Here is a 26078-nt window from a genome sequence, read left to right as displayed (position 1 = left end):
TGCAGGATGTTACATGCAAATGTAGGCAAACTGCTATGGGAAATAGGCTTAAGAGATGTTGGTAGACAGATGTTGGGAGAAAGGATCCTGCATTTTCTTCAACTGATTTCTCTTGTCCATAACTACTCTCCACTAGGCCAATGAATACCAAGAGGGCAGCAAGTGCCACTTCCTTCACAGATCAGCAGTTGTGGCCTACCTATTGGAGTTCAGTGCATGGAGCTGACTTGAGTGACACAGAATGGACACAGGGTCACAGGTATCTAAAAATCTCCACTGTGTTTGTGAGGTGCAGTAATTCTTGACATGGCGCTAACATCCAACATCACTGAATAATTGTTTCTATTGAGAGAATTTGATACTGGCATGTGTACTCAGCTTTCTGAGAGACCAAACGTTTCTGCACAGACCGTAAAAACAAAGGACCCAGAAGGATTGTTAGATCAGGGAATGAGGAATTAATTCTTAATCCTTAAATGTACTCTCTTGTGACTTAATGGGGCACTGTCACTTAATAGATCCAACAGAAAACAGGGATGACAGAGATGACTCTGCAGATTCAAGTAGTGGGAAAACAGGGCAATAAAACGGATGTGTAATCAATCAATATTTGACATAATATTGGACACCTCCTATTGGAAAGTAAGGCAAACCCAGTGAGCTGAGAGTATACGACTGCATCACAACGATGTTTTGTCAGAAACTGTAAACATAATCCATATGTTGGTACATTACCTTCCATGTGCTATTCTGTAAACATAATCCATATGTTGGTACATTACCTTCCATGTGCTATTCTGTAAACATAATCCATATGTTGGTACATTACCTTCCATGTGCTATTCTGTAAACATAATCCATATGTTGGTACATTACCTTCCATGTGCTATTCTGTAAACATAATCCATATGTTGGTACATTACCTTCCATGTGCTATTCTGTAAACATAATCCATATGTTGGTACATTACCTTCCATGTGCTATTCGCCTTAAAAAGGCACAAGTACCAAAACATTACTTTCAAGTGGGTGGAACCAGACCGAGGGTTTGAGACATTTTTCCTTGTATTCATGTGGTCATCTTTCAATTCTGTAGTATGTTGAGGGTTGGGTAATATTTTCCCTAGGAAATATAGTCTACCCTTGATTATGGGGCCATCTTAGTTGATTTACAATATTATGTGCAATGATATGCTTATGACCCAATTACTTTGAGTCCATACTGTTTGAGGAGATTTTGATATATAATTTTGGAATGTACACTTGCCAAATGCCCAAAGTATATATCTTCACCAGCTTCAGAGTAGTGTTGAAAAACATTCACCAACAACTGTCTACTTCCAATTCCTCCTATTCTTATATAACAACCAATAAAAAATGAACATGATTTCCCCTCTCAACTATACCTGTTTTTTTTTTTTTTTTGGCCAGAATCCACAATTTACAGAATCAAAAATGACCAGCAGTAGATGAAACATGCAACCTTAAAACTCAAAGCTTACAAAGGTATTCCAGCAAAAATCAGGATTATCCTCAATCTGAATCCTTTCATGTTTGCCAGGCAAACTGAGCACCATTGATGGATGAGGACACTGACCTTGTTCCACACACTGCTCTGAACATGTCAGCACGCTCAGCTGTTGTCCAGGCTCTTGGATGTCATGAGAAACATGCATACACTGGGCTGTACAGAAGCAAACAAACATAAAATAGGAATACATTTGGACCTGATATACTTGTGAGAGTTTAGATGCCAATGTAAGAAATGTTGATTTTGGCATCATGATGGTACTGTAGGCTGCTATGTCCTGAGGCTCTACAGGCAACACCACTCAGTGTGTTGTTATGGATTTAGATGTCCACTTCCTTCTTTTCCTGTAAATAGCCAGGAAATGATTATAACTGGAACTCAACTTACACTACTATATCCTGACCATTATAAAGAGATGAACATCAGTAATGACTAAAACATCAATCTAATTTCTCACCAACACTTTTTTTACAGTAGTATTTCTTAATGCTGCTTACATATATTTGAGATACTGTGATTGGGTTAACTTGCCATCTGATTATGCAAGAGAAATTCCAGATTGATGGCATAGGAGTGCTTTGAGTGCTTAATCCATTCAAATGTTCAGTACATAAATATGAGTTAGGAATCCATCTGGCTGAACATTGTGCTCAGCTGTTATGATTTGCACAACTATGTTTGTGTCCCCTGTGTACCACTGCCATCACGTCAGACATAAGCTGGTTACACTAGCTTCATTCCCTCTATGACGTCAGTTGGTTTTACTAGGTAATACATTAGATCAAGACCTAAGCTGATATGAGCTCTGCTGGGGCTGCCAAAACTAAAATGAGATGCAGTTCAATTAATAACACATTCACACACACCGTCCCACCAAAATACCCTGAAAACCCTGAAAGTTATTTAGGTACGGTATAAGGTTATAAAGATATACGGTATAAAGTTATAAAGATGCTGACATTAACACCAATACCATTTCCCCCATTGTGTCATAGATGATCAGACGTACAGTACTGTAAACGGGTTGCTTAGACTTCACTCTCTTGTAACAAGAGGGCAACGCAAATACCTTGAGCTGAGCTCAGCACACTGACATCTTAGCCTGGTACCTACACAACATACCACTAACACCATAACACACATAATGCTAATTGTCTCACTATCATTTACAGTTTTTATGCTGTTAATACCATTGCCAGTCATAACAATTGACTTGAAGATGGTATTATAGGCATCCATATTATTGATCATTCAAATAATAATTCTGAATTTCAAATCAATTACTCCAGAGAACGCACTTCCACTGCTCCAGAGTCCAATGGCTGCGAGCTTTACACCACTCCAGCCGACGTTTGGCACTGCGCATGGTGATCTTAGGCTTGTGTGCAACTGCTCGGCCATGGAAACCCATTTCATGGTCCCGAAGAACAGTTCTTGTGTTGATGTTGCTTCCAGAGGCAGTTTGGAACTCGGTAGTGAATGTTGCAACTGAGGAAAGACGATTTTTACGTTCTACGCGCTCCAGCTCTCGGCGGTCCCATTCTGTGAGCCGTTGTTGCTCCTAGACGTTTCCACTTCACAATAACAGCACTTACAGTTGACCGGGGCAGCTCTAGCAGGGTAGACATTTGACAAACTGACTTGTTGGAAATGTGGCATCCTATGACGGTGCCACATTGAAAGTCACAGAGCTCTTCAGTAAGGCCATTCTACTACCAATGTTTGTCTATGGAGGTTGCATGGCCCTGTGCTCGATTTTATACACCTGTCAGCAATGGATGTGGCTGAAATAGCCCAATCAACAAATTTGAAAGGGTGTCCACATACTTTTGAGGATGTAGTATATAACAAAGTTTCCTTGTTTAAATCCCTACCTTCTGTAACCAATACTGAAATAAAAATGAAGACTTGCTTTACAACACTACGTAAACAAACTTGACATCTGTCAATGACATGGCAATGTTGACATGGTCTGAGCAGGGTCATCTAATATGGGTGTCAATATTGGCAAATATTTCATCTAAATTAGCCAACTTTTCTAATTACGCTGAGCATTAGCCAACTCTAGTAGAGGAGTGTATGATGCTGTGACAGAGCTGTCAGAGTAAATCCATCACTCTCACAGCACAGCACTTACTCAGCTCAATTCCTGAATTCATTGAGGTCCATTTACTAAAACAGCAGATGGCCCAGTCATCTGCCATGAGACTGTTACAATGGAGAGACAATTCATCTCATCTCCCTATGCTATCTACAGGGACAGCCCTGAGCTGCTTCACAGACACGAATACCCTGCTCTACAGGTGGGCTTAAACTTGCACACCTTTCACCCTGCTCATTCACATATCTTGTTTACCACAAACCAGGTAGCCGGCAGGTAGCCTAGTGGTTAGAGCGTTGGACTAGTAACCAAAAGGTTGCAAGATTGAATCCCCGAGCTGACATGATACAAATCTGTCGTTCTGCTCCTGAACAGGCAGTTAACCCACTGATCCTAGGCCATCATTGAAAATAAGAATTTGTTCTTAACTGACTTTCCTAGTTAAATAAAGGGAAAATAAAAAGTAAGTCAGTGAACATCACTGTAGTGTCAACTGCAATAGATGAAATAGGATGGTGGTATCAATATCTTTCAATGGAAATCATGTAACATCGTTATTTTGCCAACAATGGACATAGAAAGCTCAATCTAATCCTTAGCTAATCTTAAACTGCATCAACCTGTATTATGCAAAGCTTGATGTCATTGTGCCTGTATGATGCACACACTACTACCTCATTGGACCCTAGAAAATATGTCAACCTCGTATGACGTAGTTATCCTCTTTATCTTCAAGACAGCTTGTCTGGTATTTAAGTAGCGATGACCATAATCCTGTTCAGCACATTGTGAAGTGGTCAGGGTGAGAAGGAGAGTCAGACCAAGTCAGGAAGAAGCCAACAGGTGGTTTCCTCCAAGTTAGATGAGAGAGGTAGTACACACAAAACAAGAAAAATAACAATATTATCACTTCACCATAGTGTTTCTTTGCAGCATGGGGAATTCTAAGAGTGGGGCACTGTCCAAGGAACTTCTGGAGGACCTGAAGTCCAATACTAAGTACAACGAGGCCGAGCTGTGTGTCTGGTACCAGTCCTTCCTCAAGGAATGCCCCACAGGCAGGATCACCAAGGAGCAATTTGAGGGCATCTATGCCAGCTTCTTCCCTAATGCAGATCCTACTGAGTACGCAAGGCATGTCTTTAGGAGCTTTGATACCAACGCAGATGGTCAACTGGACTTTAAGGAGTACATTGTGGCCCTGCACCTTACCTCCGGAGGCAAGACCCTGCAGAAGCTAGAGTGGGCCTTCGCCCTCTACGACGTGGATGGAAACGGAACCATCAGCAAAAATGAGATCCAAGAGATTGTTAAGGTACACAAACAAACAATTTCTCTGCCTCTAGCGTGAAGACACAGTGGTGGTGGTGGTAGTTACTGAACCACTCAGTATACAGAATGGACATAAACAAAGATCTTAGTTACAACCAAAAAGTGCAACAAGATGAATCAAATTAAAAGCAGAACATATATTATTTCATACATTTGTGAAATGATTAGGTGAGTTGTTTAATATTCTACGTATTCAGTCATCCCCTAAAAATATGATTGGAGAACAATCTTTATGTAGTCTGCATTTTTGAACGGTGCTATTATAGTACATGTGCTGAATTCAGGATTTAATCTACATTTGAAAGTGACATGTTTTTCCTTATTGATTTATTGCTTTACAGTCAATATTTAACATGATCCCCGAGGAAGACCAAAAGGACCTGCCTGAAGATGAAAACACACCTGATAAGAGAGCAGACAAAGTCTGGGACTTTTTTGGAAAGAAAGAAGATGGTAATTTTGATTGTGAAGAATTTTCTAAATGTGATATGATGAGAACTTCTGGCATGAGAGACTTCCTATGTGTTTTGCACAATTAGATACATTAAATAAACAACCATAATAATGTTGATTCAGTAATGACATTTTCTATGTTTCCTTTCCAGACAAGATTGCAGAGAGGGAATTCATTCAAGGAGTGATGGACAACAAGGACATCCTACGGTTGATTCAGTATGATGAGCCCCAGAAAATCAAGGACAAACTGAAGGAGAAGAAACAATAGCTTTCCGACAAAATCATTCTTTTGAATTCTATAAGACTGTTCAAAGCTTAACTGTTTACAAACCCAACTCTCCTGCCAGACCTGGGCTCTTTGTGCGCTAGACAACATTGGCTTACACATTGAAGTACCACACATTGTGGTGGATGACCTGTTTGTCTATGAGCCACCTGGACTTTTCTTCCCACTCAAATAACTGTTCCGTGCTCTAGAATTATGGGTATTCTTTTCTATTTCGTCATGAATGAATGGTTTCCAGGATTCTGTTGCCTGCTGCTGTGTTCACTTGCATTCATTAGTTTACTAAAGAGAAAGCCACCAGGAAAGGACCCACTGGGCACACACTGGTTGAATCAATGTTGTTTCCATGATATTTAAATGAAATTACATCGAACCAACATAGACTTGACATCTGTGCCCAGTGGGGAGCTCCTTATGAAGGGACTTAGGCTGAAGTTAACAATCCCTGTCTTACTATCAATCCTATTAGTATGTGAAGGTCAGTTTAGAAACATCCTGGCAGAGGTTTGTTATGAAGGTAATCATGTCTATAGAATGTGTCTTATAATGTGCTTAGCAGGACTGAAACCTCATACAATGTACAGTATTCAACTGGTAGACCAAAGGAAAAGGAGTCTTTTTTCTTGAATATTGTTGACGTTTTGTTGATGCTGTCAGAGACTGCTGGAAACTACATAATAAAAAACGCTGTGAAAAATGACATTATAAAGGGGTTCTAAAAACGTAAATATAATGTACTGTGCCTGTCAAATATATTGTATAAGCAGGGAGTATAAGTCTAAGTATTGTTGTACATTCGTTTACTCCAGTTAGGGGAGGGGTGGTAGGGTTAGGGGGAAATAATAAAGAACAAAATATTGGAAATGACGCAAACAATTACATTGATAGAACCCACAATCTGCAATATTAAAGATGATCTAGAGCGAGGAGCAGCCCGCTCCATACATTACACACGTCAAATAATGAATTACAGAACATGTGCTTTAACTCCAATCATATGTCATCTTGGCACTGAACTTGTCCAAGGTGTAAGGTCAGAAACACAGGGCTTGACTCGTTCTCTCTCTAAAGCCTGATTTGGCTCCCAGTAATGCATGGCCTGGTTTCATGTTAATATTCCCCCACCTGGCCTCCCATATTCCCCCATCTCCCTGGATCTCCCTGGATCTCCCTGGCCAATCCACAGACAGTCAGAGGGGAGGCGATTGACCTTAAAAGCCAGAGGCAAAAGGCTGAATTTCATCTGCTTATTGGGATGAATCCAATTCATTTAAACATGTCCCAGGACTTGAAGTAAGCCAAACTGTATGTAAGCCAGTATATGATAATGAAACAAAACCCTTTTAAGTCTTGTCAAATCGTATTTCCAAGGAAACGATTTATTGTAAACACAGCATTCTACAGTATATTGTCTGGACAAAGGTCACCGATGATTTGACATTTCTTTAAAGATTGGAAACATTTGAATTGATGTCCATGAGAAATGGAAATCGGTTAACAAAAGGCAATTAAATCAACATTAACATTACTACAAAATGAGTGGTTAAGTTAAGTACATTAACTTCTAATGTAAGAACTTTACCATAACACATATAACATTGACACATACTGTAGCAGGACAACTTATACAATAAGTACAACATTTCAATCTGGATTAGTTTGGGATAGAATAATGCAAATCATTTCAGTGGTATTTTCATATTTTCTCACCTAGAAACAATGTGGATAAGGCATGTATATACTGAATAGACGTTGTCTATATACTGAATAGATGTGTTCTCTGTTTGCATGTCTTGGCATAGTGAATGTATTATCCACATTAGAATATGAAAGGAGTGATAGTCTGAGGAGATGGTCCATAAACACAGTAAGTCCCTGCTTTGTTACACTTCCAGAATAACTAACGGCAAAACACAGACAGACAGACAGACAGACAGACAGACAGACAGACAGACAGACAGACAGACAGACAGACAGACACACAAACATGCAGTATTTTATATCATGTACGCTTGTTAAGGTGGATATGTTGGCTAAAGGCTGTGCTATTATCTGTTAATAGCATACTGTATAAAATGTATGGACAAGCACAGGTTCCAGTGCAAGTAACACTGACCACTTTTTCTGATGAGCTTTTTGCGAGTCATTAAAATGTGACTTGGAGCTTCCAAGTGACGACTCCTCTTGGACATACAAAGTGGACTGTATTTAGGATAAATGCAAAATAGCAATTCCCAACTCTAAGCAATGGTTGACTCACAAAGTGGCGTGCAAAATGAATGAATGACTTTAGAATCTGTTGACTATTATCCTGTTATACTTCATTGACAAACAACAAGGTACAAACATTTAGTTGACCGAAAGTGCAAGGCCACTTAAACAGTTAACAGCTAAATACATCTAGCTTGTATCTACAAATATACACTGATGCAGAATAGAATATATCAAGAACATTCCAGGTACTGTTTATAACCTTGAGGCACTAAAAGGTGTTCATTGTAACATGGATCGTCGTCATCATTGTCTCACCACTGACCCAAAATAGACTCAGGCCTATGTTCCAATCTGCCACACGAGGTGACGTGTGACAGACATGCTGTTTCACAATCCTAAACATCTTACCCTATTCAACTTAGAGAGAGGTTGTTGTACATCAATTCATGTTCATGACAAACCTTAATGAGTTGATTCACTCTTGTTCATTGAGTGCAGTAACTTGGAGTATATACTTTCTGTAAACACATCCCATATACATTGTACTACAGTGCCAAGACAGCCATCATATTTCACAAATATGCACTTAACCATATACAGTAAATGTAAGATATTTTCCCAAAACATGCATATCTTGACAGGTAAAATGAATGGGTGTAAATATGAAAATATATCATATTTAATCTAGGATATCACATAATGTTTCATATTCCAGTATCTAAAATAAAGTGAAATGTTAAAAATGAGTTGTTCAGTTTATATGCCAAAATTATAAGGTTTTACAATGCATCCAATCTATTCCTCAAATACATAAAAATGTATCATTCTTAATAGTGTAAACTTCTAATTTTACAACAGATAAAACCCAAAATAATTGTTTAAGCTTGTTTAGTGGCATTCATTATACAGAGTAAAACTATCAAACATTGTATTACTGTAACATGCTGGTATTTGGACTATTGGTCTCTTGTTTTTCCATTGTAGGTTCAAAAGCACTGCATTGGAAATGCTAACTTTTCTCCAGTTATCACTGAGTTAACATTGTGCTATTCTGATGTCATCATAGACAGACTGTACAGGCCTCACCTTATCCTGAACATACATGCACCTGCACCTGTAGTTGGAATGTTCTGTGAGAGGCCTGGGATTCTGACAGTATGGAGGTGTTGCCTCTGGCTGCTTGAGGTACGTCAATGTAGTTGACTATATGTCCATGTCCACAGGGCGGAGATCCCCGGTCTTGTGCTCCTGCACCCACAGCTCTCGGTCTTTGGCTGGGTCCACACTCTGAAGCAGCTGATCCACTGGCTCCACCGTCTGCCAACACACACACACACACACACACACACACACACACACACACACACACACACACACACACACACACACACACACACACACACACACACGCTCATATGGACTTTCATCACACATGAAGCCAACACTGACACATCTCATAGACAATGTAAATGCTTAGAGAACTCATAGATGCTCATACAGAACACAATGAGGGGAGAGACAGACACTTCTATCTATCCATAGTGGACAAGGTTAAGCGTACTGTTTCTGGAGACACATCGAGCTGCCTTTTGCTAATACAACTGAAGGCAAAGAAGTGTGCCATCACCCAAAGTGGCACTACCCTTGGTACAGGACCCTCAACGTCTTGTTAGATCTGCAGGTGATCTGCAGGTGTTTGCATCTGGGTTCATTCTCCCTGTTCAAGTATGGCCCAGTGAAACAGTCAGCAGGGGGTGATAACAGCTGGTGAAGGGGTGACAGAGGTATGGTGATCGAGTTTGGAGGCAGTGAAATCCTTTTAACTGTTTGGCCAGCATTTTCACAACAAACATGCTTACCAAAACGTTGATCTGAGTACATTGCACAAATCCTTTGTATTGGGATACTTGATCTAGAATTGTTAGCTAAATGGATCTGCTTTAAAACAAATCAACATACACCACACTCCAAATGACCTATTTCACTGATGACCATTCTGTTTTACTGTAGCGCTATGCTCTCCAAAATACCTATTTCACTGATGACCATTCTGTTTTACTGTAGCACTATGCTCTCCAAAAGAAGGTAATCATCACACAAAGTGCAACCTATGTTGTATATTTCATTCTTTAACAGTTCCAAACTGCTCATCAATTAACTAGGCTGCCCATGGCCAGTCTGGTCTCACAGACTAGACGTAACATAGTAAATGTAAATACGGGACACTAAAATGAGTATGATATGTTACGTTTGGCATGGTTACATAAGACAGAAGGTTACGGGTATAACGCGAACGTCTAGCAATCCAGATTTTGCGTACTCGAATCTCATCACAGACAACATTAGCATTTTAGCTCATTAGCAACTTTGCAACTCCTTACTACTTTTTAGATACTTTGAAACGACTTAGCACAGGGGTCTCCAACAGATCAATCTCGCAGCCCACCTATGAGTAGCTCGCCAACAATTCTGAAAGTGCATGCATTTTTCACGTTCCACCGCAAACTGGTTGGTTGGTTGATTGGTTTCTCAAATGATTGCCTCGCCTGGTTCACCAACTACTTCTCTGATAGAGTTCAGTGTGTCAAATCGGAGGGTCTGTTGTCCGGACCTCTGGCAGTCTCTATGGGGGTGCCACAGGGTTCAATTCTTGGACCGACTCTCTTCTCTGTATACATCAATGATGTCGCTCTTGCTGCTGGTGAGTCTCTGATCCACCTCTACGCAGACAACACCATTCTGTATACTTCTGGCCCTTCTTTGGACACTGTGTTAACAACCCTCCAGGCAAGCTTCAATGCCATACAACTCTCCTTCCGTGGCTTCCAATTGCTCTTAAATACAAGTAAAACTAAATGCATGCTCTTCAACCGATCGCTGCCTGCACCTGCCCGCCTGTCCAACATCACTACTCTGGACGGCTCTGACTTAGAATACGTGGACAACTACAAATACCTAGGTGTCTGGTTAGACTGTAAACTCTCCTTCCAGACCCACATCAAACATCTCCAATCCAAAGTTAAATCTAGAATTGGCTTCCTATTTCGCAACAAAGCATCCTTCACTCATGCTGCCAAACATACCCTTGTAAAACTGACCATCCTACCAATCCTCGACTTCGGCGATGTCATTTACAAAATAGCCTCCAATACCCTACTCAACAAATTGGATGCAGTCTATCACAGTGCCATCCGTTTTGTCACCAAAGCCCCATATACTACCCACCATTGCGACCTATATGCTCTCGTTGGCTGGCCCTCGCTTCATACTCGTTGCCAAACCCACTGGCTCCAGGTCATCTACAAGACCCTGCTAGGTAAAGTCCCCCCTTATCTCAGCTCTCTGGTCACCATAGCATCACCCACCTGTATCACCCGCTCCAGCAGGAGCTCTCTCTGGTAACCCCCAAAACCAATTATTTATTTGGCCGCCTCTCCTTCCAGTTCTCTGCTGCCAATGACTGGAACGAACTACAAAATTCTCTGAAACTGGAAACACTTATCTCCCTCACTAGCTTTAAGCACCAGCTGTCAGAGCAGTTCTCAGATTACTGCACCTGTACATAGTCTCTATAATTTAGCCCAAACAACTACCTCTTTCCCTACTGTTTTTATTTTATTTATTTATTTATTTATTTTGCTCCTTTGCACCCCATTATTTGTATTTCTACTTTGCACATTCTTCCATTGCAAATCTACCATTCCAGTGTTTTACTTGCTATATTGTATTTACTTTGCCACCATGGCCTATTTTTGTCTTTACCTCCTTTATCTCACCTCATTTGCTCACATTGTATATAGACTTGTTTCTACTGTATTATTGACTGTATGTTTGTTTTACACCATGTGTCGTTGTATGTGTCGTTGTCGTTGTATGTGTCGAACTGCTTTGCTTTATCTTGGCCAGGTCGCAGTTGTAAATGAGAACTTGTTCTCAACTTGCCTACCTGGTTAAATAAAGAGGAAATAAATCAAGTGAAAAAAAAACGGACAAACAAATCTCAAACAAAGTATCAGAGACCGCAAGATCCCAACTACAATCTAATCAACGCAACATTGACATTATCCCACCATTAGTTAGCCACTATTCGCTTAAAAAGCCAAACCTAACACGATATCTGCCAATTAATTTCTTACCTGGCAGAAGTACTGTATATCATTTGTGTCTATTATTTGCAAACGTTACCATTAAATAAGCATCAGTAGTACATCAGGAGTACAGAACCATTGCTAGACCGGCACATTAGATGGCACATTGCTCACTCTCTATGCAAATTTAAAGGGTTAGATGCACAATTCAAGGGGAATTATACTCAAATCTAAACGTGTTAGTTTCCTTCCAGACCCCCAAAAATGAGTCTTCTGATGTGATTTAGGCATTGACATGGACTCAGAACATCCAATTTCGTTTCTCTATGAACAAGTGTCATTTGGAAATTGAAAAACAAAAACAATCTTAAACCACGAAAAATAAAACTGAAATAACATAATTTGGGAAAATATAAAACAATTTGGATTTTATAGAGCCCCCCCTTTAGATTTGTTTATTAACAAACATTACCAGGTATATTGACAGAAAACATAATGCGCTACTCCTGTACACTAAGGTCCCAGGGAAGAGCTGGAGGGGAGAGGAGAAGAGAAGAATGTGACTATTTTAAGCCTAGAAAAAAAAGAGTAGCTCGTGACATGTTTCATTTTTTAAAAGTAGCTCTCATGTCAGAAAAGGTTGGCTAAACCTTAATCTAACCCTTAACCTAACTCCTAGAACTAACCTTAACCATAACCTTAACCCAACCTTAACCCCTAACCAAAACCACCTAGCTAACATTACAATTCATAATTCGTAACATATTGTACAAATTGCAATTCATCACATATTAATTGTAATTTGTAACATATCATACGAAATAGATGGACATCTACAAATGAATACATACCATACAAAACGTAACATATCATGCTAATTGGGGTGTCCCATATCATGCTAATTGGGGTGTCCCATATCATGCTAATTGGGGTGTCCCATATCATGCTAATTGGGGTGTCCCATATCATGCTAATTGGGGTGTCCCATATCATGCTAATTGGGGTGTCCCATATCATGCTAATTGGGGTGTCCCATATCATGCTAATTGGGGTGTCCCATATCATGCTAATTGGGGTGTCCCATATCATGCTAATTGGGGTGTCCCATATCATGCTAATTGGGGTGTCCCATATCATGCTAATTGGGGTGTCCCATATCATGCTAATTGGGGTGTCCCATATCATGCTAATTGGGGTGTCCCATATCATGCTAATTGGGGTGTCCCATATCATGCTAATTGGGGTGTCCCATATCATGCTAATTGGGGTGTCCCATATCATGCTAATTGGGGTGTCCCATATCATGCTAATTGGGGTGTACTTTTACTATGTTACGTCTAGGTCTGTTACGGTGACCGTATTCTACCCTTGAGTCCAGGCTGTCATGACTGACAGATTGGTTGTCTGCCTCCAGCAAACAGCCACATGTTCTGTCAGGCTGACTCAAGGGAACCACCACATGTACTGTAAGTGAAATGGACACATGGCTCACACTTTGGTTGAACATGTCAGTTTCATGTCGCAGCGTTGTGTACTGGCGTAAATTTTGTCGTATCATCTCCACCCTCTCAACCTCAAGTCTCTCCAGCTCCTGAAGAACAGAGGGAAATACATAGACAAGGAATCAACCTCACTGTCAAAACAAATATAACGATGAACGTGATCATCTTATATTGTTTGTTGTCAACAATGAGACTATGAAGAGTTATTTCAATTGTATTACCAGGCTTGTGGTGACCATCTCCTCAAACCACTTGGACTGGGCCCGGTTGTACAGGTCCACATTGTGCATGAGGTCATCACCTGTAGAGAACAGATTCAGAGTGGTCATTCAACACAGTGTATTTGACTAGGAGGTAATACTCAACAAATCAACATTACATTTCTGGCATACCTGTGCAGTTAAATTGAGGTAGTTAAAGATGAAGTACTATGGCCTTGAAGTGTTTACTACATTAAATGTAGGCCCTAAATGAACTTATGCATGAGGAAAAGCGTGCATGAACTAAGTCCCTATGTTTCCAGCAAAGGGCACTCAGTAACCATGCCTGTTGCAGTGTGGGACAGCTCTATCGATGCAACGTAATGCAGAGGCTAACCTCCGAAGCTAACCTCCGAAGCTAACCTCCGATGCTAACCTCCGATGCTAAGTCTATAAAGCTTGGTTCAATAGGGTTGAAGAAAAGTGCAAAGCAAATGTGACCTAGAAACGTTCTTCTACATTTCAGTTCAATCTATTAGACATATATTACAAAGGCCTACTGTAGAAAGGGTGTAAGAAACAACCTAAAACAAAACTACAGAGGAAGTTGTTTTACAATCCAGCACATCTCAATCTATATGGAAATGAGGCCAGGGTTTTTAATGACATTTGCCCCTGGAAAAAGTGAAAGACACAAGGCAGACATCATCTGAAGCTTGCCTAACGGGATCTATTGATTAGAGCTGTGAACTGAGACTAATTATCTGAGTGGGAGAGAGAGGATTATTTATTTATTTTTTTCACACTGGCTTTTTCCTCTAAAGTGTGTGCATAGATATGTATGGAAAAAGCAATTACAATCTTGGCGCCAGAACTATTTGTACCATCATACTATCTGGAATACAGAGAAATGGGAGCCCCAGGCATTGTACTGCATGGCTGATCATAGCCTCATGTTATCTGAATTAAGCATATTCACTATGATTCCACATTTAAATATAAATGCAAAGCAAGATGTGTTTGTCTCCTAAGCACATGATAATGCAATGATTTTGAGATCCACAGTACAACACAAAACACTGGAAAATATACTTGCAGTATAACAGATGGTTTTAAGTATAAATGAAGAGACATTGCTCAATATTTTTGACTAAGCTAATTGCTTAGTATCATTACATTACTATGGGCTGCTGTTGGCAGTGAGCTTTAGTGTTGTCGGCCTCCTGTCTGAGTTCTCAAACCCCATCCATGTCTGACTGAACGCCCCCACATTCCCTATCTGACTGCAGCACAGCCCCACCTCACCCCCTCTGCCTCCTGCTGGGGAAAGCATAGTCTTCTTAGGCAACACAGTCTGGGAATCCACCCCAAGTCGGAACCCTGAGCTTGTGAAACATATCTGCACTGTCCGCAACCCTGTCTCTGCTCCATTTACACAACATGTGATCCATGTTGCCAGATCTGACTGTTTGGGATGCCTGGCTGGTCCGGATGGGACAAGTCCTCCATTCATACCCTTGTTCACTGCGACCAAAAGATTAGTCCTGGGGATTGTGGGTAATGGTCCTCTCCCAGCCGACTTATTATCCCACCACAAAAATAGATCATTAAACTTGTTTCCATGTTGAAATACTACTGGCTCTCTTTTGCAATGTGTTCTGGTGTTGTGCCAGGGGATGCTTCCCTCAGAGTTCTCACTCTGTCGGCTATGCCTCTTGTTGCTGATGAAAACACCACCACAACTTTACACAATGGCAGCACAACATCACAAGGGTAGGTAAATTGCGTGCAACGCAAGAGTGGCCTCAAAAGCGACTTATGCAACATAAAAGCGGCTGCTCAGCGATACAGGGCTGATTTATCAAGAAACACAGCTGTGGGTGAATTGAACGGCTCAGATTTGAAAGGAGAGAGGCAATTTGTCGCATTTAGAAGTACACTGTGGTAAGTTAATAAAAAGCACACCTGAGAATGCAGCATGCTTTGGGTGCATGTTCTCTCCTCTCTGGGGGTAGAATCGGCACCGCTATGCTGGCGTTTCATGGAGCTGTGAAGTGCGGCTGCTCTACATGTGCTACACGGTGTGTCTAACCCCTGACCTGCTTGTGTGGATTTCCGCCGGGCCTTCTTGATGTCCTCCTCGTGTTTGTTCATGTGCTTGATGTCCAGTTGCTGGGTCTTCACTTCCAGATCTTTCTGCCGGTCTGCCAGGGCTTTACGGGCCTACAGCAACCAAGCAGCAGTGTGAATACAGAAACAATATGAGTCATTTAATGCTAGTCCTCAGATCTACTGAACCTACAACTATTACCACAGTCATTGCAGCCCTTTCATGTCAGCTACCTATTTCTCCACTCAAATCCCGGCCTCATCCCTTAATCTATTCTTATTTCACATCACAGGATCTTCCTTCATCTCGTCTGTTGAGGCAATTCTCCAATGTCATGATGTAACACTGTTGGAAATGTAAATACAGCACTTGGCAGGCACGAACCGTAAACCCACAAAATCTCCTGTGTGTAATGGATGCCAACTAAAATAAAACAAACAGGACGTTATGATCGATTACCATGGGGAGAAAGATAGGCAACAAAAAGCGACAGGTTTTTCCTGAGCAGAAAAACAGTTCATCTTAAAATACGTTGAATGGTTTCAATAGTCCAACAGAATAATGCTGTGGTGTAGTCAGATCAACATTTTGGATCATTTAAAGCTTCTCTGGGAAAACCTGAATTGTAGGACAAGGATTATAGGATGCTTTGGTTTAGAATGGTCCATACCTTCTCCACGCCTGCATAGCGGCTGGCCAGCTGCTTCCTGAGGTCTATGATGTGGTGATCGTACTTCTTCAACTCCTTCTTGAAGTTGTCTCTGAACGTCAGCAGGGGCTTCTCCACCTCACACTGGAGCTGAAGAGGTACAGTTATTACAGTTGTAATTGATATGTACTTATATGTAACTACACTGTAACTACATTGTACCTGCCTATCTAACTACTATATAAACACACCAATTTAGAGTCCCGGTAGGCCTATACAGGATATATGTGACCTAGCTGCATAAAGCATGGATACAAATAGTCATGAAAAGTGCACTTAGGCCACTATATGTTCAAGAGGATTTCTCACTCTTCCACACGTTACCTAACCCCATCCCATCAGCCGTGGTGTCTCCGAGCTCAGAGGAGAGGGGATCATGGAGGGGCTGCATGTCCGCAGCCTGGGGCTCATCAGAAGACACCACTAATTAATCAGACAATGGAGGCTATGTATAGCTTCAAGGCTACCTCTGATTTATTTTAAGCATTCTTAAGACCCAGTAGAGTTGTTTTCTTTACTGGTAATTGCTGCTGTAAGCCCCCCCTCTTTTTTCTTTGCCCATGTCAGACCAGAGTGAGGTAAACAAACACACCAGTACGTGGTCATAGAGGCCTTGGATTGACCAAAGGAACACATAAATAAACTGACTGCCAACTAAGCCTTCTCTGAGGGCTCCATAGCCCATAGAAAATACATCTTATAATGTTATTGAAGGTATGAGTGAAGCATGGATGTTGTCCACTTCCGTCGGTTCACATGGAGATTTTAGAATTTTCTTGGTCTGTTACAGTACATGCAATCTGTAACATCCAGAGTATCTTCTAGCAAGACAGTAGGCAACCTTGTTGGAGAACTTGAGGTGGACTTCAGCCTCGTCATGACAACTCCTCTTCAGCTGGGCCCAAGCTTCCCCAAGGGTTCTGGAATGGGATCAAACAAGAGACATCAACCAAACTGGATAGAATGGATGGGAAAACACCCAAGTAGCAAACAGGTATGTGGTGAAGAATATAGAACGAATAGAAATCTATTCTGTTAACTCACTCACCCTTCCTCCTGAGCAGCCAAGGGGCTCTGGGAGAGCTTGGAGAGGTTCTTAGAGTATTCATCTTCAATCTTTATCCTGCAACGGACAACGACAGCCATGGGGCTCTAAAGTATGGGACTCCAGGGAAGACCAATAGAGGAGAACATTTTTTAAAGCTGACAGAGTTTTAGTGGAGCATTGGTGCATGGAGACACTGTCCTCCAGTATATCACCGACACCCAAAGACATACAGCACTGTGGCCACTATGATGTTCAAAGGCAGAAGCCTATTATTCTGTGCTGAGAAGATATCAAACAATATCCTGTAACAACAGCCTGGATATGAGTTAATGCACTTTCCTGCGGAAAGGCCAGAGATGGGAATGATGTGAGGCTATTTACTCATGGCCACCCTGAGGGCGACTCAGAAATGCCAGCCATATTTCTGTGACATTCAATTATTCCACAAATACCCATTAACCATACACATCTGAGTAAACCTGTCCTCTACGGGAGGTCACGAAGGCCATTCCAAAGAAATGGATATGGCCAGAATCTGACATCAGGTCAGCTGTCTCACTGAACCAATGAAGAAAGGTCAGCCCTGAATTAGAATGTTGGGGAATGGGACCTTTAAATGAATTGTGTGAATACAGTCAGGGGAAAAAGTGAAAGTCCACTTAATTCTCAAGTCTATTGAGTCAATGGGAACTTTTGTTGTGGGAGCAAAATGGGGCCTCTTGCTATGCTGAAGCCTATGAAAGCATATGTTTAGGACGTCCACTTTATGTACGTCTACAACTTAACTTTATAAGTTAAGTTCCAAGCTGACTATGTTGTGTTACCTCTCCCGGACGAACTCAGCCATCTCTTTCTGCATCTGTTTGCCCTTGAGCTGTTTTTGCAGCAGCACCTCAAAGCCGCCCACAGAGGGGGTCCCTTGGGGGTCCTTCTTGTCAGTCTGAGGGAGAGGATGGAGCATCAATCACACACGCAGACCTATACAGCCACAGACTTCATTTCATGGAGAAAATGACATTGTTTACATTGAGTGTGTGTGAGTGGTGAGGGGTGTTGGGGAGTGTGTGTGGGTGGATGAATGTATGAGTCAGAGAACTACAAATGTATGTGTTAAGGAGTGCATGCGCACGTGGGTGTGTTCGTCATTTGCGTGTGAGTTATGAGTGTGTGTGTGTCTAAGGGTTGAACAAGGAGCAGCACATCCCACTATGTGTAACAGGATGCGGATACGACAGGGAGTGATGTGGTAGCCCCACGTGAACCAGAGGTGACAGATTCAATTCACACAATGGGCTTGAGCTTTGGCTGAGTGGAGCACATTATGCCACAGAAATACAGACAGCAACTTAGAACATGACTCAGTGGAACAAGAACAACCATCCAAATCACAGTTCAGTGAAAAGAGGCTTCTGTTACAATCATGTTTGTAGACACATGAGTTGGCGTTAATATGACAGACAAAATCTACCCTGTTGGATTCAAAGTCATATGTAACAGGGCTGAGATTCCTATAAACATAGGAAGTAGGGATCTTATTCTATGAGCTGGAGAGTGGTTTAGAGATGTCAGGCGCTATCTTACCCAGAAGTAGTCACAGTAGCTCCACTCATTGGGCTTCAGTAGCTGCTGCTCTGGCTGATCTGGCGTCACACTGGGCAGCGGGAAGGTGACACAGTTGATCTGAATGCAAAACAATTGTGAGATGAATTCAAGAGAGTGAGAGACAAGTGAGAGAGGTTTCTGTGAGACATCAGAGGGAGAGGAAGAAGGAAAGGAGGAGGAGGAGGAAAAGAGACTAATTGCCTTAAACTCTCAGGAATGAATGTGGGAGAAACGCTATGGTTAGAGCAGACATCAAAGGTGCCATTTGTGGGAGATGTGCATAGAAGCTTCTCATTTGGAGACGGGACATGGAGGCTCGGTTTGTGTCTGTCATGAGGACGGGAGTAAAGGTCAGGAATGAGTAAATACTCTCCGGGGGTGTTGGTCATCAAGATGGTGACCCAGAGAACCCTCGGAGGTGGAGAGGGGGGGGGGGGATTGAGAGGGACAGAGAGAGGGGAGAGGGACAGAGAAATAGGGAGAGAAAAGAGAGGGGGGAGAAAGAGAGAGCACAAACCGTCCAGTCCTGGCCTTACGATCCTTACACTTATTTGTGATAAACTAAAACAACATCATAATGAAGAGAAAGACCTACAATCAGTGATATAGAGGAAACAACCAACAACAACCCAAACTACTGTAGAGCGGAGTCACAGCTAAACACACCCAGCACTCAGACTGAATACACACTCTGGTCAACAGCGTCTTCAATTACCCTTATAGGACTGCAATTATGTAATGTTCACCATCTGTAACCTCTCCCTGCTGGCACAACAACATGTCCTCTATCTATGCCATACTGCCAATGACATCCCAGCAGACTACATGGACATCCAGACATGCTGAATCTCAGATGCACAAATATGTATTATGTGTTCACTGCTTGGCTAAAGCACACGACAAGGAAAAAACACACTGTGCACATTTCTACTAGCTGATTACCATATTTGCTTATGCAACTATGACAATGTTTGAAGCTTTGTGTTGCAAATCATTGAGCGTATTGGGAGTTGAAACTATTTAGAGAAGTTCCTGAGAAAAAACAGTCAAACAATGGAAGCAAGCCCTAAAAGCTATTCTGTAATAAATACTAACATGAGCCCCGTTCTTTCCTGAAGGCAACCAGCCGTCTGCAGAGATCTCCAACTCCTGCTTGAAATCAGTTCTATCAATGACCCCTGGACATCTAATATGTACACACTAACACCCCCCCCCCCCCCCCCCCCCCCCACACACACACACACCTATAAGTCTGCATAATATGCATGCTTCCACACACCACATGAGATACAGTAGTAGAAACACACATAGAAGTGTCGTAGACTCTTTCTAACGCTGCACAACAGGATTTACATAGTTGGTGGAGCCCAGTCACTTTGTTCATTTTCTGCCTGAGAGATCAGACTGATCGTCACGGACACCAGATTTTCCATCACACTGACTCGCCATCTATCACTGCTGTTGTTTATCTCCTGCTCACATCCTCCAGAAAATGAGACTATCTGCAGCATGGCTGTCTCTATAGCTCACTACTCTTTTATGGGTTCTTAGTGGGGTGCTACACTGTTAGGACTCAGAGATTCATATTCATTACCTCTGTGAAAACCAGGGAGAATTGTATGGCACTGTTGGCACTGTGTGGTTTATAGTAGTTGATGTTTTTGGACAGTCAGCAAATTGAGGGTGTTATGGTTCAGCCTGACAGTGTTATGGAGATTCTGAGAGGCAGGCAGGGTCATAGCTTATGAATGATTCACATGATGATGGTCATTCCTGTAGTTTAGAACAGACTAATTACACTTACCCCCAACAGCAGACAGTGTTGACAAGTGCCAGTTTGCCTAATCAACCAGAGGGACAGTCTGTCCTCTACCTGCATTCATTATACAGTAATTTCCACCCTAAAGGCTTAGGCAAATGTAGAAAGGTTCATTCATTGCCTGGACGTTTAAAAATTGTGAGCTGGACCTCACACATTGGAATGGTTTAGCTCTGCTGAATAGATATAAATATTACTAGCAGCATGGAAAATAATCCAAACATAAAACACAGAAAATAACACATGCTTAAAGACATAAAACACAGAAAATAACCCATGCTTAAAGACATAAAACACAGAAAATAACCCATGCTTAAAGACATAAAACACAGAAAATAACACATGCTTAAAGACATAAAACACAGAAAATAACCCATGCTTAAAGACATAAAACACAGAAAATAACCCATGCTTAAAGACATAAAACACAGAAAATAACCCATGCTTAAAGACATAAACACAGAAAATAACCCATGCTTAAAGACATAAAACACAGAAAATAACCCATGCTTAAAGACATAAAACACAGAAAATAACCCATGCTTAAAGACATAAACACAGAAAATAACCCATGCTTAAAGACATAAAACACAGAAAATAACCCATGCTTAAAGACATAAAACACAGAAAATAACCCATGCTTAAAAACATAAAACACAGAAAATAACACATGCTTAAAGACATAAAACACAGAAAATAACACATGCTTAAAGACATAAAACACAGAAAATAACCCATGCTTAAAAACATAAAACACAGAAAATAACCCATGCTTAAAGACATAAAACACAGAAAATAACCCATGCTTAAAAACATAAAACACAGAAAATAACCCATACTTAAAGACATAAAACACAGAAAATAACTCATGCTTAAAAACATAAAACACAGAAAATAACACATGCTTAAAAACATAAAACACAGAAAATAACCCATGCTTAAAAACATAAAACACAGAAAATAACCCATACTTAAAGACATAAAACACAGAAAATAACTCATGCTTAAAAACATAAAACACAGAAAATAACACATGCTTAAAGACATAAAACACAGAAAATAACACATGCTTAAAGACATAAACACAGAAAATAACACATGCTTAAAGACATAAAACACAGAAAATAACACATGCTTAAAGACATAAAACACAGAAAATAACCCATACACAGGGTGTCAACACATAAATCTGTTGCCACCTTAGCTAACACTATCAGAAAATAACTCTTCAGAAAATAACTCTTCCCCCGGCACATACGCTCGCACACGCACACGCACACACACACACACACACACACACACACACACACACACACACACACACACACACACACACACACACACACACACACACACACACACACACACACACAGAGAGACTGTAGGGTACTCAGCCACTGTTGCTAAGCGACAAATTACTTTTGCTGTAAAGGCACAATACCCCATAATAACAAAAGATTCCAAGACGTCCTCCACTATTCTCAGAATGCTGTGGCTTCCTCCAACTCTGTGTTGGTAAAAAAAAATCTAATAATAATAATCAAAATAACCCATCTGAGTCTTCCAAACGGCACAAGATGACACCCCAACAAACTGTTACTCTTTCTTCTTAACAAGTCAAACAACACTTGAGTATGTTTAATGAGGTGGAAAACATTGCTGGCTATTCAGATGATTCAGCCCTGTGCATCTTCCTTCCATCACACTCAGGACCAGCCATGTTGGACTGGTCTCAAATCAGTGGAGGCTGGTGTCAATTTAAATGGGAGGATAGGCTCATTAAAATGGATTAAAACACATTAAACACACCGTTCCATTCACTCCATTCCAGTCATTAGTATGAGCCATCCTCCCTTCACCAGCCTCCACTGTCTCTAATGGAGGGGCCATGATCCATCCCATATGTGATCTGAGACATGCTCCAGTGGTGGACGTTAAAGTCGTTCATCTGTCCATGACAGCTGGAAGACAGGTCGTGTGACGCAACATGCATCATGGGACAACAGTAAAACACCCTCCTGGACTGACATCATGACGAATGCCATACCCAGCATCATTACACGACACCACTTCTTCTACGCAATGAATGAGTCCCTGAACAAAACCATGAAGATCAATAATCACAGACCAATTACTCATTCATGTGATTTCTCTTTACACCGCAAAGTATAAAACTGCATTATAATGGAATGAATGCAGCCTAATCTAGTGGTCTCCTTTTCTGAGAGATTCATTGCTTGATCCATTTATATTTCTACAGAAGACATGACATCATGGTTAAATGTTGAGGATGTGTACAGACCATCATGGCTCATGTTCGATTGGATAGTACACTGAGGATTGGGGTTCACAACAGCACCCCAATCCTTTGTCAACGATGCCATCAATCAAGCCCTATCAAACAAAGCTCACCTGTAAAAAAAGATCTACAGATAAAATAAAAAATTTTTTTCTATTTTTCCACAATATCAATTCAATTTGTTTTCTGAATGGCTCCAGTGTTTCCTATGGCAGTGTTTTCCATTTCAGCACCATTAATCAGTGTGCTATTGCTTTTGTAACCATGGAAACTGGCCTTGCTGCATCTCTCTGTGCAGGTCGGTGGGGCTTCACAATAGGCAGACTGACAGCTCCCGTGGCTGGAGCAGGTCAGCGAGCCCACCGAGCAGAACCAACACTGGGCACACACAGAACTGTCTGTCAGCTCTCAGCCCAGCACTCACCATCTCCTCCTACATTCCTTATTATAGGTTACATAACCACGAGATCCAGTGTCAGAACAACTTAAACACTCTGAGGGATGTTTTACATAAATCTGGTTACATGTGGTCCACACAAATCCCTAATTTGCTAGAAATGAGTTTCTATATTTCTGAGTATAATGAGTTTAATGAATGCTAGTTATGGATACGTGGGAGTAGGAATTCAAGCTGCTTGTGGGATGTAAATGTTTTCATTAGCTGTTGTTGATGGAGAGTAGAACGGAAATATAATCATGGCTGTAATGTGGAAGTGTTGATGTTGTGTTTTGGTGAATGCAGTCCTGGGTGAACTGCATTGTCCTGCAGCTATGTGGGGTCCATTGGGGGATGGGAGGGATGCAGCATTACACTCACATAATATATTTATATGTTTTCTAGAGAAGAAGACTCAGAGGGCTCGTCAGATTCTGGATCTGTCTACAAAGGTCTTGTGCTTGTGCTTTTCAAGAAAATCAAAGCCCATCATACATTGAAAGAGTATGATAAAAACATGACTTTGCTGCATGGGATACCTATTCTCACTCAAAGTCTGCTGCAGCTTCTGTGAACTGAGAGAAATCTGAACCTCTTCATTGCTTGAGGACGCGTCTTCTGTGTGTAAATGGCGCTTGTGCAAGCCTCAGTCCCAAACCCACAAGACTGATAGAAGGGAGTAGACACATGAGAAAAAGATTAGCAGTTGACCTGTGGAAACCCCACTGATTAATACTAATGTTCTATCCAATAGGCTGTTTGGTGTGGCGGCAGTGTTCCTGCACTGTGGGTTCCCCCATTACTCCACAGAGATCTGCAGCCAAACACACTGCTACACAGACACACTGTAGCATAGTGGGTAGATGCAGTACATTTTAACGTTGGCAGATGGTGGAATGAAATACACAAACATCTAGCCTATTGTCGGGTAAAACGTTGTTATCTGCTTTCTTCTGTTCAATTATCTCAAAAGGGAATAATCCTAGCTAAAAATAAACATTCTGTCACATCTGCTGCTTCTCCCTGGTGTAATGGTGCACAGGATCTGTATCCTAAACACAGTCTGAGGCTGCTGCTGCTCTGAGAGAGAAAGGAAACAACAGAGATAGACAGAGAGAGAGAAACAGAGAGAGATAGAGAGAGAGAACACAGAGAGAAAGAGAGAGTGAAGGAGACAGAGAGAGATGGGTAGTGAGAGGGAGAGGTTCTGGGTTTGGAGCTCCAGGGTACTCACTGTTATCTTGGTCTCCTTGATCTCCTTGTTCTGTCTCTTGGCTGGTGAATTGTTCCCTGGGTTCTGTTGGGAGAGACAGGAGGCATCGTCAACGTCAAAGCTCTCCTCGGTGTCAAAGCTGGCCGCCTCCATCATCACACAACACTGCTTCTCCTCCTGCTCCTCTCTCTGCTCCTCTCTCTGCTCCTCACGGGGAAACCCTGCTCCTGCAACTGAGGCTGCCTCTCACAGCCTGCTGCCTGACGTGGTGAGTCGAGTGGAGACGCGTGGGGGGGGGGGGTAAGGGGCTGGGCAGAATGGAGGAGGAGGTGTGAAGTGGAGGGAGGGGGTGGAGGCGGTTGGTTGTAGTCCTAGGAGCGTGACGAGGCTAGCCTCCGGTTAAACTGCTGTCACCCGAGTCTGGAGGTTGACGGCAGGGGGAAGATGCAGCAAGGAGCCCTGTGTCTCCCTACTGTCCATACTGAAAACTAGTGAGACAACACATGGATGGAGCCAGCGGAAGAGAGCGAGAGAGAGTGCTTTAGCAATGTAAACATATGTTTCCCATGCCAATAAAGCCCCCTTGAATTTAGTTGAGAGATGGAAGGCTGAAGGAGAGGTGGGGATTTATTTACACATTCGATCACCATGCCTCCCTCTTCCCTCTTCAGAGAGATAGAAAGAAAGAGACAGAGAGAGAGGGATTGTGAGAGAGAGAGAGAGGGAGGGATTGAGAGAGAGAGAGAGAGAGAGGGGAGAGAGAGGGTTTTGAATGAGGGAGGAGAGGGGGCAAGGTCTGAGGGAAATGGCTTAGTAATGATAACTAGAAGGCTAATTATGATTAAGAGGCAGGAGGAAAAGAGGAGGAGGAGGAGGAGGAGGAGGAGGGAGAAAAACACAACCAATGAACAGCCTCTCTGGCCCCACATGTGTGTTCATGAGCTTTAGAGCTTTGGTCTCTGTGTGTGTGTGTGTGTGTGTGTGTGTGTGTGTGTGTGTGTGTGTGTGTGTGTGTGTGTGTGTGTGTGTGTGTGTGTGTGTGTGTGTGTGTGTGTGTGTGTGTGTGTGTGTGTGTGTGTGTTTTAGGGAGATGTGTATGTGCATACAATACTGTCTGACTGTGTGGGTGTGTG

General features: G+C 41.8%; 2 protein-coding genes across 2 annotated transcripts; one reads left to right on the top strand and one right to left on the bottom strand.

Moving 5' to 3' along the window:
• The first annotated feature begins 4385 nt into the window (after positions 1-4385).
• On the top strand, positions 4386-6402 carry LOC110538579 (recoverin-like). The gene is made up of 3 exons (XM_021625476.3): positions 4386-4946; positions 5305-5416; positions 5569-6402. The coding sequence occupies exons 1-3, from the start codon at positions 4566-4568 to the stop codon at positions 5685-5687; spliced, it is 612 nt and encodes a 203-aa protein (XP_021481151.1). The 5' UTR covers positions 4386-4565; the 3' UTR covers positions 5688-6402.
• A 651-nt stretch (positions 6403-7053) lies between these two features.
• LOC110538578 (growth arrest-specific protein 7) lies at positions 7054-25622 on the bottom strand. Its single transcript, XM_036938655.2, has 10 exons — positions 24967-25622; positions 19158-19256; positions 18401-18516; positions 17577-17651; positions 17370-17448; positions 16490-16618; positions 15809-15932; positions 13731-13810; positions 13500-13598; positions 7054-9236 (listed from the first exon to the last, which is right to left on the bottom strand). Exons 1-10 carry the CDS (start codon positions 25099-25101, stop codon positions 9123-9125), a joined length of 1050 nt encoding a protein of 349 aa, XP_036794550.1. The 5' UTR covers positions 25102-25622; the 3' UTR covers positions 7054-9122.
• Positions 25623-26078: the final 456 nt, after the last annotated feature.

Source organism: Oncorhynchus mykiss, chromosome 12, assembly GCF_057628025.1.
Source record: "Oncorhynchus mykiss isolate SJ-2025 chromosome 12, ASM5762802v1, whole genome shotgun sequence".
In the NCBI taxonomy this organism is placed as follows: domain Eukaryota; kingdom Metazoa; phylum Chordata; class Actinopteri; order Salmoniformes; family Salmonidae; genus Oncorhynchus; species Oncorhynchus mykiss.
This window is presented reverse-complemented; position numbering and strand designations above follow the sequence as displayed.